The sequence below is a fragment of the Bos javanicus genome, chromosome 7 (genome assembly GCF_032452875.1).
Source record: "Bos javanicus breed banteng chromosome 7, ARS-OSU_banteng_1.0, whole genome shotgun sequence".
Classification (NCBI taxonomy): Eukaryota; Metazoa; Chordata; class Mammalia; order Artiodactyla; family Bovidae; genus Bos; species Bos javanicus.
In genome coordinates, this window is record NC_083874.1 from 47,904,717 (window position 1) to 47,920,490 (window position 15,774).

General features: G+C 41.3%; 1 protein-coding gene across 2 annotated transcripts in view; it reads right to left on the reverse strand.

Annotated features, from left to right (window-relative positions):
- The window catches only part of SPOCK1 (SPARC (osteonectin), cwcv and kazal like domains proteoglycan 1), a 584,625-nt gene that overhangs the window by 15,887 nt on the left and 552,964 nt on the right, over positions 1-15,774 (reverse strand). For both annotated transcript variants that reach the window (XM_061423580.1, XM_061423579.1), the window contains 2 exons: positions 9,463-9,684; positions 796-858 (listed from right to left, as the gene is read on the reverse strand). In XM_061423580.1, the coding sequence (XP_061279564.1) occupies positions 796-858; positions 9,463-9,684 (285 nt within the window). The remainder of the gene's footprint in view (positions 1-795; positions 859-9,462; positions 9,685-15,774) is intronic.

Below are 15,774 nucleotides of genomic sequence, written 5' to 3' on the forward strand. Positions count from 1 at the left end.
AAGCAATGAAAGCAATGCAGGCTCTTTTTGGGCAAACAAATGAGGTGTCTGTGATTATCTCAGCAGTACTGGTCTAAGTACCACAACTACACTTGAGTGCTGCAGAAAGGAGGGTATGGGGCAAAAGGGAACCTTCAACAGCAAGCCACAGATGTGCGTGCCAGGGAAATACACACACACACACACACCCCCACTAGCTTCTGCCTCAATGTTTGGATAAAAGGTAAGAGGAGAAATGTAGAGACAGGGTCCAGGGATCATGCAGATGAAACAGAAATGTGTTGAAGTACACTCAAGTCCTTGGACCCTGTCTGGTAAATTTAGAAGGGAATCAGCTCATCTTCCTCCTTGAATGGACAACTTGATCTGAGGAATATAGGAAATTCTGTAATTTATAGATTTTATCATTTTAACTCGGAACACTTGAGAACTGCATTTAATGGCCATACTTGAAAGAAAAAAAAAAAATCCAAGATCAGGGAGGAGTTATCAGTAAAGACAGTGCTCAATTTCAGCTCTGGTGACCTGCCCACTGGTCCTGGGCTTACCTTTGATCTCTCTTCCAACTGATGGAGCATGTAGCATTTCTCAGCCAGCTCTCTGATCCTCAAGAGTATGTCCTGTGGCCTGTGGCATATTACCAGCTCCCTAGAAGAACCTTGTCTTGGGTAAAATGAGGCATTTCTTTCACAAAGCACTGGTCCCTAATTGAATAACCATTGCTGTGCTAGATATTACATGAGACATGGATGGTTTAATTAGTTGTTTAAATTAGTAGCAAGAAATGGTACTTACCCAACAGGCTTTTCCCCTTGCTCAACTTCTGGATCCTGTTCATTTCATTCTGGCAAGGGAGACCTAAAAAATAATTTATGAAAGTCAGTTTCCAGATGGTAAGGGATATAATCTCTAATGATTGGCTTCACTCTTGACGTGAAATGTAGACAATGACACACCTGGGAGTGGAATTACTCCATCTGCTGTTACTATGCAGCAAAACAAATTCAGGCCATTAGTGTTACTAATCTAAAAAAAAACATCGTATACCACTAGGTACTTAAAATAGTATTTGGGGGCTATTTGCATGTATAGGAATCTTTCTTCTCACCACCAGTTTAAGCAGATATCAACTGTCTAGTAGGGTGATTTCATTATTTACTTCCTTATATTTACCACCTCAGGTGGTATGGTGGTAAAGAATCTGTGTGCCAATAAGACACACAAGAGACCACTCAGGTTCGCTCCCTGGGTCAAGAAGATCCTCTGAAGTAGAAAATGGCAACCCACTCCAGTATTCTTGCCTAGAAAATTCCATGGACAGAGAAGCCTGGCTGGCTACAGTCCATGGGTTTACAAAGAATTGGACACGACTGAGCGACTGAGCATATAAGAAAAAGTCTCCTGTCAGCCAAGATTATATGAGCTGAGAACCAGGATGAAAGGTTATTAGTGGGTACATGTGCTGAATCCACAGACTGGGACAAAAACTTAATCTACCCCACGTCTTGCTGCAGGATAGAAATAGGATTACAATGGCTACTTCTGACTTCATGACTCACTACCTCAGGAAAAGTCAAACATAGGTCTCCGAGGACAACTCTGAAGGTACAGAAGAGATATTGAGAAGCAGTGAGTATTGAAGAATAAGACCTTAACTCTGGATTCTGCCACCTCCTAGCTAAGTATTAATACTTTGGACCAGTCTCTTCATCATGCTCAGCTTCCAAGTCTTCATTTAAAAAACAAATGCCGTTACAAACAAACTCAAGTGCAGGGCTGATAGAGTTGGAGCCACATGGCTAAAGAGGGCATAGAGTTGGAGCCACATGGCTAAGGAGGGCATATGGAAGTGCGTGGTACCCTTTTGACTTCCACTCCAAGCAAAAAGAAGGGGGATCTCACTAATCTCAAATTTTACCATGACCTGCCATTGCAGATGCTATGGCCCTGGGAGGCTCTGCTATTTGCTCACAGTCTTCCCACAAAGACCATAACATTCTGATTCTCAGGGCACTTACATACCTCTGGTTAAGGCAGTCACCTCATTCTAGGGGCCTGGTATTACACCCCCAGGTGATCATTAGACCTGAGACGTTGCTTCTCACTCAGCCCCCACCTGGACTCTGGGGCTAAAACCACATGATTTTCTATGAACTCAAGACCAAAGCTATCATTACAGTTAATGATGAACCACTATAAGCATTCCTATTGAAGTAAAAATCATGGCTGTTATTAACACCGATGTGGAAGGGCCAGCTGATGTGATTAGAAAAGAGAAATAAATGAGGTATAAAAATTGAAAAGAGAAAAAAATTATCACTCTTTCCAGATAATATGACTGCACACCTGAAAAATTCAAGGAAGCCAACCAGAAAAAGTATCATAAATAAAATGAGAAAAATGGATTTTGTTTACACTGGCAACAATAATAAACACAAGGGAAGTATATCTGTGAGAACAAAACTTATAGCTCCACTGGTTAACAGACAAACAGTGTTCTAGGATAAAAGGAGTCAATATTGTATAGCTCTCAACTCTAATTTTGTCTGATTCTAAAGAAATACCAGTAAGATTTTTAAATGGAATAAACTGATTATAAAATTCAAAGAGTTCAAACCTACAGGACATATAACAATAAACATAAAAACAAGAATATTCAGGAAAATTCTGATAAAAAGATTAATGGTAGGAGGCTGTGGTGGTGGTTGTTCCTCAGTCACTACGTCCAGCTCTTTGCGATCCCATCCCATGGATGGCAATTCACCAGGCTTCCCTGTCCTTCACTATCTTCCTGAGTTTGCTCATTTATATCCATTGAGTCATTGATGCTATCTAACTATATCATCTGTTGCCCCCTTCTCCTTTTGCCATCAATCTTTCCCAGCATCAGGATCTTTTCCAATGAGTCAGCTCTTTGCATCAGGTGGCCAAAGTTTAGAGCTTTAGCTTTAACATCAGTCCTTCTAATGAATATTCAGTGTTGATTTCCTTTAGGATTGACTGGTTTGATCTCCTTGCTTTCCAAGGGACTCTCAAGAGCCTTCTGAAGCACCACAATTTGAAAGCATAAATTCTTCGGTGCTCAGACTTCTTTTCTAATGGCAGAAATCAAAGAGGATCTAAAGAGCTTCTTGATGAGGGTGAAAGAGGAGTGTGAAAAAACTGGCTTGAAACTCAACATTCAAAAAACTAAGATCATGGCATCCACTCCCATAACTTCTTGGAAAATAGATGGGGAAAATGTAGAAACAGTGACAAATTTTATTTTCTTGGACTCCAAAATCCCTGCAGACGGTGACTCCAGGCATGAAATTAAAAGATGTTTGCTCCTAGGGAAAAAAGCTGTGACAAACCTAGACAGCATACTAAAAAACAGAGATATCACTTTGCTGACCAAGACCTGTAAGTCAAAGTTACGGTTTTTTCAGTAGTCATGTATGGACGTGAGAGTTGAACCATAAAGAAGGCCAAAAAATTGATGCTTTAGAATTGTGGTACTGGGAAAGACTCTTGAGAGTCCCTTGAACAACAAGGAGGTCAAACTAGTCAATCCCTAAGGAAATCAACCCTGAATATTCAGTAGAAGGACTGATGCTGAAGGTGAAGCTGCAATACTTGGGCCACCTGATATGAAGGACTGACTCACTGGAAAAGGTCCTGAAGCTGGGAAAGATTGAGGGCAGGAGGAGAAGGGGGCAATGGAGGATGAGATGGTTGGATGGTCTCATCAACTCAATGGACATGAGCTTGAGCAAACTCTGGGAGATGGTGAAGGACAAGGAGGCCTAGCATGCTGCAGTTCGTGGCGTTGCAAAGACTTGGACACAACTTAGTGACTGAAAAACAACAGCATTCTAAATGGTCCAAATCTCACATCTGTATATGACCACTAGAAAAGCTATAGCTTGGACTACATGGACCTTGGTTGGAAAAGTGATGTCTTTGCTTTTTAGTATGCTGCCTAGGTTTGCCATAGCTTTTCTTCCAAGGAGAAAGCATCTTTTAATTTCATGACTGTAGTCATTGTCCACAGTAATTTTGGAGCCCCAAAGAAAATAAAATCTGTTATTGCTTCTACTTTTCCACTTCTATTTGCCATGAAGTGATGAGTGGATGCCATGATCCTAGTTTTTTGAATGTTGAGTTTCAAGCCAGCTTTTTCACTGTCTTCTTTCACCCTCATCAATAGTTCCTCTACATTTTCTGCCATTAGAATGGTATCATCTGCATATCTAAGGTGGTTGATGTTTCTCCTGGCAATCTTGATTCCAGCTTGTGATTCATCCACTCTGGCATTTCTCATGATGTATGCTGCATATAAGTTACATAAGCAGAGTGACAATACATAGCCTTGTTGTACTCCTTTCCCAATTTTAAAATATTTGGCAAAACTAATACAATTATGTAAGGTTTAAAAATAAAATAAAATTAATTAAAAAATAAAATAAAATAAACCAGTCCATTGTTCCATGTCTGGTTCTAACTGTTGCTTCCTGACCAAGACACAGGTTTCTCAGGAGACAGGTAAGGTGGTCTGGTACTCCTATCTCTTTAAGAATTTTCCACAGTTTGTTGTGATCCACACAGTCTAAGGCTTTAGCACAGTCAGTGAAGCAGTGAAGTAAACGTCACTCAGTCATGCCTGACTCTTTGCAACCCCATGGACTATATAGTCCATGGAATTCTCTAGGCCAGAACACTGGAGTGGGTATCCTTTCCCTTCTCCAGGGGATCTTCCCAACCTAGGGACTGAACCCAGGTCTCCCACATTGCAGGCAGATTCTTTACCAGCTGAGCCACAAGGGAAGCCCAAAGTAGTGAAGCAGAAGTAGATGCTTTTCTGGAACTCCCTTGCTTTCTCCATGATCCAATGGATCTTGGCAGTTTGATCTTTGGTTCCTCTGCCTTTTCAAAACCCAGCCTGTACATTTGGAAATTCTCAGTTTACATATTGTTGAAGCCTACCTTAAAGGATTTTGAGCATAACCTTGCTATCATGTGAAGTGAGTGCAATTATATGGTAGATTGATCATTCTTTGGCAATGCCTTTCTTTGGGATTGGAATGAAAACTGACCATTTCTAGTCCCGTGGCCACTGCTGAGTTTTTCAAATTTGCTGACATGCTGGGTGCAGCACTTTAACAGCATCAACTTTTGGATTTTAAATCAGTCAGCTGGAATTCCATCACTGCCACTAGCTTTACTGGCAGCAATGCTTCCTAAGACCGACTTGACTTCACACTCCAGGATATCCAGCATTAGGTGAGTGAGCACATCATCATAGTTATCTGGTTCATTAAGACCTTTTTGTCAAGTTCTTCTGTGTATTCTTGTCATTGCTTCTTAATCTCTTCTGCTTCTTTTAGGTCCTTACCACTTCTGTCCTTTTTGATTCCCATCCCTGCATGAAATGTTCTCTTGATATATCCAATTTTCTTAAAGAGATCTCTAGTCTTTCCAATGATATTGTTTTCCTCTATTTCTTTGCATTGTTCATTTAAGAAGGCCTTCTTCTCTCTCCTTGCTGTTCTTTGGAATGCTACATTCAGTTGGGTATATCTTTCCCTTTCTCCCATGCCTTGTGCTTCTCTTCTTTCCTCAACTATCTGCAAAGTCTCCTAGACAACCACCTTGCCATCTTGCATTTCTTTTTCTTGGACATGATTTTGGTCACTGCCTCCTGTACAATGGTACAAACCTGTCCATAGTTCTTCAGGCAATCTGTCTGCCAGATAAAATCTGTTGAATCCATTCATCACCTCCATTATATAATCACATAAGGGATTTGATTTAGATCATACCTAAATGGCCTAGTAGTTTTGCCTACCTTCTTCAATTTAAGCCTGAATTTTTCAGTAAGAAGCTGATGATATGAGCCACAGTCAGCTCCCAGTCTTGTTTTTGCTGACTGTATAGAGCTTCTCCATCTTCAGCTGCAAAGAACATAATCAATCTGATTTCACTATTGACCATCTGGTAATGTCCATGTGTAGAGTTGTCTCCTATGTTGTTGGGGAAAGGTGTTTGTTATGACCAATGCATTCTCTTGACAAAACTCTGTTAGCCTCTGCCCTGCTTAATTTTGTATTCCAAGGTCCACCTGCCTGTTCTTCTGAGTATCTGCTGACTTCCTACTTTGGCATTGCAATCCCCAGTGATGAAAAGGACATCTTCTTTTGTGTTAGTTGTAGAAGATGTTGTAGGTCTTCATAGAACTGGTCAACTTCAGCTTCTTAGGTATCGGTGGGTTGGGGCATCCAGTTCCAGTTCAGTCGCTCAGTCATATCCGACTCTTTGCGACCCCATGAACCACAGCACACCAGGCCTCCCTGTCCATCACCAGCTCCCAAAGTTTACTCAAACCCATGTCCATTGAGTTGGTGATGCCATCCTACCATCTCATCCTCTGTTGTCCCCTTCTCCTCCTGCCCTCAATCTTTCCCAGCTTCAGGGTCTTTTTCAATGAGTCAGCTCTTCACATTAGGTGGCCAAAATATTGGAGTTTCAGCTTCAACATCAGTCCTTCCAATGAACACCGAGGACTGATCTCCTTTAGGATGGACTGGTTGGATCTCCTTGCAGTCCAAGGGACTCTCAAGAGTCCTCTCCAACACCACAGTTCAAAAGCATCCATTCTTCGTGGCTCAGCTTTCTTTATAGTCCAACTCTCACATCCATACATGACCACTGGAAAAACCATAGCCTTGACTAGATAGACCTTTGTTGACAAAGTAATTTCTCTGCTTTTTAATATACTGTCTAGGTTGGTCATAACTTTCCTTCCAAGGAGTAAGTGTCTTTTAATTTCATGGCTGCAATTGCCATCTGCAGTGATTTTGGAGCCCAGCAAAATAAAATCAGCCACTATTTCCACTGTTTTTCCATCTACTTGCCATGATCTTAGTTTTCTGAATGTTGAGCTTTAAGCCAACTTTTTCACCGTCCTCTTTCACTTTCATCAAGAGGCTTTTTACTTCCTCTTCCCTTTCTGCCATAAGGGTGGTGTCATCTGCATATCTGAAGTTATTGATATTTCTCCCGGCAATCTTGATTGCAGCTTGTGTTTCTTCCAGCCCAGAGTTTCTCATGATGTACTCTGCATATAAATTAAATAAGCAGGGTGACAATATACAGCCTTGACGTACTCCTTTTCCTATTTGGAACCAGTCTGTTGTTCCACGTCCAGTTCTAACTGTTGCTTTCTGACCTGCATACAAATTTCTCAAGAGGCAGGTCAGGTGGTCTGGTATTCCCATCTCTTTCAGAATTTTCCACAGTTTCTTGTGATCCACACAGTCAAAGGCTTTGGCATAGTCAATAAAGCAGAAATAGATGTTTTTCTGGAACTCACTTGCTTTTTCAATGATCCAGCAGATGTTGGCAATTTGATCTCTGGTTCCTCTGCCTTTTCTAAAACCAGCTTGAATATCTGGAAGTTCATGGTTCATGTATTGCTGAAGCCTGGCTTGGAGAATTTTGAGCATTACTTTACTAGCATGTGAGATGAGTGCAATTGTGCAGTAGTCTGAGCATTCTTTGGCACTGCCCTTCTTTGGGATTGGAATGACTACTAATGAGTCCTGTGGCCACTGCTGAGTTTTCCAAATTTGCTGGCATATTGAGTGCAGCACTTTCACAGCATCATCTTTCAGGATTTGGAATAGCTCCACTGGAATTCCATTACCTCCACTAGCTTTGTTCATAGTGATGCTTTCTAAGGCCCACTTGACTTCACATTTCAGGATGTCTGGCTCTAGGTGAGTGATCACACCATCGTGATTATCTGGGTCATGAAGATCTTTTTTCTACAGTTCTTCTGTGTATTCTTGCCACCTCTTCCTAATATCTTCTGCTTCTATTAGGTCCATACCATTTCTGTCCTTTATTGAGCCCATCTTTGCATGAAATGTTCCCTTGGTATCTCTAATTTTCTTGAAGAGATCTCTAGTCTTTCTCATTCTGTTGTTTTCCTCTATTTGTTTGCATTGATCGCTGAGGACACTTTCTTATCTCTTCTTGCTATTCTTTGGAACTCTGCATTCAGATGCTTATATATTTCCTTTTCTCCTTTGCTTTTTGCTTCTTTCATTTTAGTTTACTGATTCCTAAAATGTCAATGTTCAGTCTCTCCTGCTTGGCTACCTCCAATTTACCTTGATTCATGGACCTAACATTCCAGTTTCCTATGCAATATTATTTTTTACAGCATCAGACTTTACTTTTACCACCAGACACATCCACACTCAGCATTTGTTTCTGCTTTGGCCCAGCTGCTTCATTCTTTTTGGAGCTGTTAGTAATTGCCCTCTGGTCTTCTGCAGTAGCATCTTGGACGCGTTCTGACCTGGGGGGCTCATATCTTTTTGCCTTTTCATACTGTCCATGGGGTTCCCTAGGCAAGAACACTGGAATGGATTTCCATTTCCTCCTGCAATGGACCGTGTTTTGTCAAAACTCTTGACTATGACCCATCCGTCTTGGGTGGCCCTACCTGGTATGGCTCATGGCTTCACTGAGTGATCAAGTGCCTTTGCCATGATAAGGCCGTGATCCATGAAGGGGAGAAGAGAATGGACCACTAAATAATAAAACATGTTGATTAATAGGGCAGAGCACCCAGAAATAGACATACATATATAACATATAGGAGTTGTATAAATGATAGAGGAAGCATTTCAAATTAGAATGGGAAAGATGGGCTAGTCAATAAATGACAAGTGGGCAAGTAGTGTGCTATCTCCAAGGATAGGGACCCTGCTTGACTATACACACAAAAAACTAAAATGATAAGAAATTTCAACTAAAAAAAAAAACCCACAAAGGGACTAAAGAAAACAAAAGGAAATTGTTTTACTATCTCACAGTGGGAAATGCCTATGTAAGCTTAACATAAGCTGTATAGGTTCTCAGAATCCCTAAAATATAGACAGAGAAATTTGACTATCTTAAAACTTAAAATTTCTTCTTAGGAAAAACACACAAAGTCATAATTGGGGGAAAAATAAACTATTTGCAATACATATGACTAGAACAATTCTAATATATTTGTATAGAGAGAGTCCCTACTAAAAACAAACACACAAGAACGTAATCTGAAGAAAATGTATAAAAAATAAATACATTAAGAATCTTACACTGACCTTGGAAATTATGTAACAGGTTTCTACACCCACTTTACAGATGGAAAAGCTAAGGCACAAAGGTTAAAAGATTTTCCTAAAAGGAGGACTGGAATAACACATTCCTTGATTATGTTCTTGGGTTTTCTCTACCATGCTGAAAGTGGAGATCAGTTAAGAGAAATGAGCCTTTTAGCATTCCATCAGATGGAGGAATGTATTGTTCCCTAGCTGTGTTTTTCTGCCTGCTGCTCCTGTCTGTCTCTCCAGTGCATGATAGATGTCCCTTCCCTACCCAGCATGGCAGCCCTGGCCACTGGGCCCCACTTCCCTCCCGCCTTACCTCCAGGCTTCTGGAAGCAGTAGCACCACTCATTGTTAGAGAGCTTGCCATCCTTGAAGGAATCACAGGAATTGAAGAGAGGCTTGATACAGGGCTCGTACTTATCCAGGTAGATGGCGTTGATCTCTGAATGGTCAAGCAGGAGGTCATAGTTCATATCCAACTTGTTGAACATCCAGCCCAGGGAGTCCTTACAGATGGGCAGGATACTGGTGTCAAACCCTGTGATGGAAAGGACATGTCTCAGACTGCTCTCTCCTGCCCTGCGGGCTTCCCAGCTTTCTGTCCCAAAGGGTGCCCCAGGGCCCACCCCTCCCCAGGTATATTCTCAGCAGCCTTCTACCAGAATATGTGGTGATGGTTAGTTTTCAAATGAAACAATTTAAAATGCACTAAAATGGAAGTCAGCATTTGAGGAAAATGTGTTCTAACGGGAACAAATCCCCAGTGCTAACTTATCTGTTATATAAATAGGAGTTTTTGTGTATATAGAGAGTACAGATTCTATCTATACAAAGATATTTGAAATTCATAAATAGGAATTAATCAGACTTGCTTAAAACAAGGGATACCTGAAAGGAAGAGTACAAATATGGTGAGTAAGAGGACTAGTGGATAATACTGCAAACGATGCTTTTATATTGAGGAAAAATTATTTGAAAAACCAAAAGAACCTATTGTAAAAAGGATGGCAGTGAAATGAAACTAGGTGGCACAATCCAGAAGCAGTGATTATATCTCAAAGGACTGTTCAATCCAAAAGGCTGAACATTAATGGGAAAACAAGCCAGACACCTGCCTCTGTTCTCCATTTTTTCTTTTCTGCAATCCCCTCAAGAGATACATGATATGGAATCCAAATTGACACAGACAATGATTTCTTTCTTATTTCCCAGGTGTGGGGAGGAGGGGTAGTTTTCTTACAGAATTGTTTCTACAATGGAAACTATATGTACTCAAATAATGACACTTGGCTTAACACTGGGGATATTAAGCCTACTGCAGACAAGCCCCAGAGCAGATATGCCCCCACATCTAAAACTCATCTTTCTTTCAGAATCAAAACCACCAGGCCATTTCAAATTATTCCATAATCTGGATTTCTAAGACTGGTTTTATTTTCCTGAGAAAATGATGAAAGTAGTTCACTTTTGTGTTACTTAAGGCACTCTTCTAAGCATTTTATAGTTGATTATCTCACTGAGTCCTTCTAACAGCTTATGAAATGATGCTTTATCCTCTCTAAAGATTTTTTTTTTAAGCTCAAGGTTTAAGTTACTTATTCAAGGTCATACAGCTGTGGGGTTGAGATTCAAGCCCAGGTGGCCCAACCTTGAGTCTACATTCTCGGTCCCTCTTCTTCTAGGGCTGCCTCTGCCTTGCATGACATGGAATCCTCCTACCCTGAGGACATCCAGTAGGTTTGGGTGCTAAGCTGAGGGATGAGCAATGCAAGGGGTGATACAGTAACTGTCAGGGAGGCTCCTGATGGGGTTGATTGTCCCTCTGGGGTTCTTACCTATAGCCTGTCATTGGATTCTATGTGTCTCACCAGGAACCCCTGCTTAGCCAGCATGATACAGGACAGAACAAAGCACGCCCACCCTTTAAAGCAGTGTCTTTACAAAAGAGTCTTCACTGTCCAGAGGTCAGTAAACTGTTGCACCTCCTCCTCTGAGCTCTCATGGAAGCCTATGCTTCCCTCCCATTTTCCGTACCTGTAAATTAGACTCTTAGCTACTTGACAGCAAAGACTGTCTTGTTTCCTTCATAGACTCAGCCTGTAGAGGCACACAGGAAGTGCCCAATGGAATTTGTTGAGAGAGGTTGTCTAGCTATTGCAAAGTTTAGCACCTTCCAATATAAAAATCCTTCCATTTTTAAATTTATTCTTTTTGATATCTTAAAACACATCTTAGAAAAATACCCCTTCTCAAGAAGAGATACTGTGGAACATAATCAGGCCTCTTCTTTAACTGAAGGTCATGACTGGACAGTCTCTATGTTGATGATGTCCTCAGGAGCAACTGAATAAAGGAATAATTTACTCTGACACTAAATGGCTCCACACTTTTGTACAGAATAATTTATGTGATATTCATCCATGTTAGAGGATATTACCATTTTAATACATGGGAAAGGGAAACTTAATTTTTTAATGTTCCCAGAACTCTGAGAACTTCTTTACAAATGTTTATCACCAAATTTTCTTCTTGGAAAACATGAATCATGGGTAAAAAAATGTACATCTATGCTAAGTTCAGTTGTGGGGGTTTTGTTTTTGAGCTATACATTATATAATTTAGAATCAATCACTCTTTGGTTGTAAAAAAATGTAAGCAAGTTGATCTTTAAACTTTTTTGGCACCTTGATATTGAAAGCAGACTAATGTTATCTAGACCTCAAGGAAAAATCAAAAGAAACTAAATCCTGACATCATTAGAGCTGGCCATTTTGCATATATATGTTCAAAGGATGTGTGCCCATGATATATCAGAAACATCATGCTGGTACTTGTTTAAATTTCTTCACAGTCCAGTGTATAGCAGTGCACAGTCCAGTGTACATCCAATGTATGTCCAGTGTACGTAATGTACAATCCAGTGTACTGTATACAGTGGTGTACAGTCCAGCGCACATCTAGGGCACAGCTGGTGCATAGCTGAAACACAGCTGGCTACATCTGGCATACAGCCCAAATGCACATCTGGAACACAGCTGGCCACATCTGGAACACAGCTGGATACATCTGGACACATCTGGAATACAGCTGGACACATGTGGCACACAGCTGAACACAGCTGGAATACAGCTGGCACACAGCTGGAATGTAGCTGGATACATCTGGACCACAGCTGGACCACAGCTGGAACACAGCTGGACACATCTGGACTATAGCTGGACACATCTGAAATACAGCTGGACACATCTGGCACACAGCTGGACACATCTAGCGCACAGCTGGATACATCTGGAACACAGCTGGACTACAGCTGGAACACATCTGGCACACAGCTGGATACATCTGGACTACAGCTGGAACACAGCTGGACATATCTGGCACATAGCCCAAATGCACATCTGGAACACAGCTGGACATATCTGGTGCACAGTTCAAATGCACATCTGGTGTAGAGTCCAGTGTACACCTGGTGTACAGTCCAAGGGCACATCCCACTGTGCAATGTACAGTCCAGTGTATGTCCAGTGTACATCCAGTGTACACCAGTGTGTGTCTAGTGTACAGTCCAGTGTCTGTCAGTGTATAGTGTATATTAAGTGTATAGTCCAGTGCACATTCAGTGTACAATCTATACACTATAGTGTATGTCCAATGTCTTTGTGCTTGTCTTCTCCATATTCACAAAATTCTATGGTTCTTATAGTCATTCTTAAAAGAAATGGCAATGAACAAGTAGTCAGTAGGTTCAAAGAAGCCAGAATAAAAGGAACAAAATTTAAGTGAATTGAAGATTGTATTGCTTGACACTGAATTCAGGTCAGTGATGTGCAAGAGCAAGTTACTGAACTTCTCTGTATATGTTTCTCATTTTCTTCAGCTGTATTTGTAAAAATGTTAGCCACCCCTCTTTAGACTTACAGTTTTTAGTAATAATTTCTTGATCTCTCAAGAATGTGAGTCAAGAAGAGCCGAAGGAAACATGACAGTCCAACGTAATGTGGTAGCCTTCATTTCTCTGTTGTCGTCTGATTGGTTGGTGAGATCTGAGTTGTTCTTAATTTGCTAAGTCATTTTTTCCACTGTTCTAACTAGCTATCATGTCAATCTTTCCATTTCAGTTGCTGCTTTAAGGTCTAAAGCTGTGGGAAAGGAAGGACTAGTAAACCCATTTATGAACATGATTCCTGACCGCCATTGGTCCTTCCTCTTCATAGCTTTTTGGGCCAGAGCCCATTTCCCCATTTTAGGGATAAGTCTGGAACAGCAACTGCTGGCACCCCAGGATCGTGTCTCCATCCCAGAATTCTGGGAAATTTTAATATTGCTTACTGACCACCAAAAAGAAGTGCCAAACTGGTTGGGCAATAGGCTAAAGTCAAGCCCACCCACACCTATTTGTAAGGCTCTAGAAGAGAGGTATCTGCATTTGCTCTCCAGGGATGTAGGGGGAACAGACTAGCCCTTCTGGTTGGTTGGCCCCAAACTCATGGGACTTCTAGGGTTGTATGGTTTCCCCTTCAGAACTCCTGTGCTGACAATGTCTCTCCCTCCTGTGCCTCATGGACGAATTCAGTGTCCTTCCTTTATATCTCCAACTGTTTCAGAACATCACACCTAAAAACCTCTTCAGGGACTCAATTTGCTTGTGGCCAAGGGCAGGCATTTTGCAGGCTCACTGGCTGTCAGCAGAAGGAGTCTCCTGGGACTGGAGGCTATGAGGAGCAGCTCTTTCATATCAATCTGATCTTCACTGAAAGGTTATACAGAAAGCCCAGTGGTTCAGCCACTCCTGGAAGATCCCTGGGAAAAGCTTCCCACTGTCCACAACTCCCAAGGAACCTTTGACATGAATGGGAAGAATCTTACATCCCTCTTCACACTCACACAACCACCAGGACCCTCTCTTTGGATATATAGCATATGCTTCCCAGAATCGACCTTTCCCTTAATTGGTAAAAATTCCAACCTGGTGAGTGAATTGTCCTCTGGATCAACATTCTCTAGGTGGCTGTGAACAGCAAAGAATAACCCTGAAATTATGAAGAATATTCTGATTTGGGCTGAAGACCAGATGATGGTTAGACTCTGGGTCCCAGCAGTTACCAGGGTCACTTCTTACTCACTTAGCTCAATCCAGGAGCATTACATTCAGAAATCCTGTCAACATAAGTGTGACATCAGGGATGGGGTGAAATACTCTCTGCTTTAAATAACATGTGTTTTTATATTTTGACAAATCAATAAAAATCACTACATAGAAAAGGCTGTGCCAAAGCTCCATGTATCTTGACAACCGTGTTATTGAGTCAGCCCTTCTGTACCAACTGGCCACAGTGTAGAGAAGTGCCCCACTAGTGGCCTGTGGGTTAGAGGCAGTGAGAGGCTCCACCAAAGTGCAAACACACAGACCTAACCCCCGGTTTGCTCTCCGGCTTATGGAGAGGTTTGGAGTATGGTCTTGAGCCACTTTGGTGATGGTGGAGGGAATGCTTGTCAGGTAGTCTATCTCTGGAAAACAAAATGCAGTCTCACTAAAGTCCAAAAGCCCGAGATATCAAAGATGTTTGCTACCATGTTGCTTATAATAGCTGAACATTAGGAGCAACTTCAAAGCTCCCAAATAAAGGTCTAATTACATGAATTATGTTATATCAATATATTGAGATTTTATGTCATGTCTACAAAGCAGAATACTACTCAACTGTATAGAAAGATAGTCATAGCGTATTGCTGAACGATAAAAGAAGGCCATAAAACAGTCTGTAAAGTGTGCATGTGTATACATACACACAGAAATATAGTTTTTACTATGTGACAAGGAAAAAAAATGGAAGAATATGCCAGGAGAGCTTAAAGCTATGAAAATGGTGTGGTTCTATATATTTCTTAATTGAAGTATCAGTCAGTTCAGTCACTCAGTTGTGTCCAACTCTTTGTGACTCCATGGACTGCAGCACGCCAGGCCTCTCTGTCCATCACCAAATCCCGGAGTTTGCTTAAACTCATGTCCATTGTGTGAGTGATGCCATCCAACCATTTCATCCTCTGTCATCCCCTTCTCTTCCTGCCTTCAATCTTTCCCAGCATCAGATTCTTATCCAGAGAGTCTGTTCTCTGCATCGGGCGGCCAAAATATTGGAGTTTCAGCTTCAGCATCAGTCCTTCCAATGAATATTCAGGACTGATTTCCTTTAGGATTGACTGGTTGGATCTCCTTGCAGTCGAAGAGACTCTCAAGAGTCATCTCCAACGCCAAAGTTCAAAAGCATCAGTTCTTCATGGCTCAGCTTTCTTTTTATAGTCCAACTCTCACATCTATAGAAGACTACTTGAAAAAACATAGCTTTGACTAGATGGACATTTGTAGGCAATGTAATGTCTCTGCTTTTTAATATGCTGTCTAGGTTCGTCATAGCTTTTCTCCCAAGGAGCAAATATCTTTGAATTTCATGGCTGCAGTCACCATCTGCAGTGATTTTGGATCCCCCCAAAATAAAGTCTCTCACTGTTTCCATTGTTTCCCTATCTATTTGCCAAGAAGTGATGGGGCTGGATGCCAAGATGTTAGTTTTCTGAAGGTTGAGTTTTAACCCAACTTTTTCACTCTCCTCTTTCACTTTCATCAAGA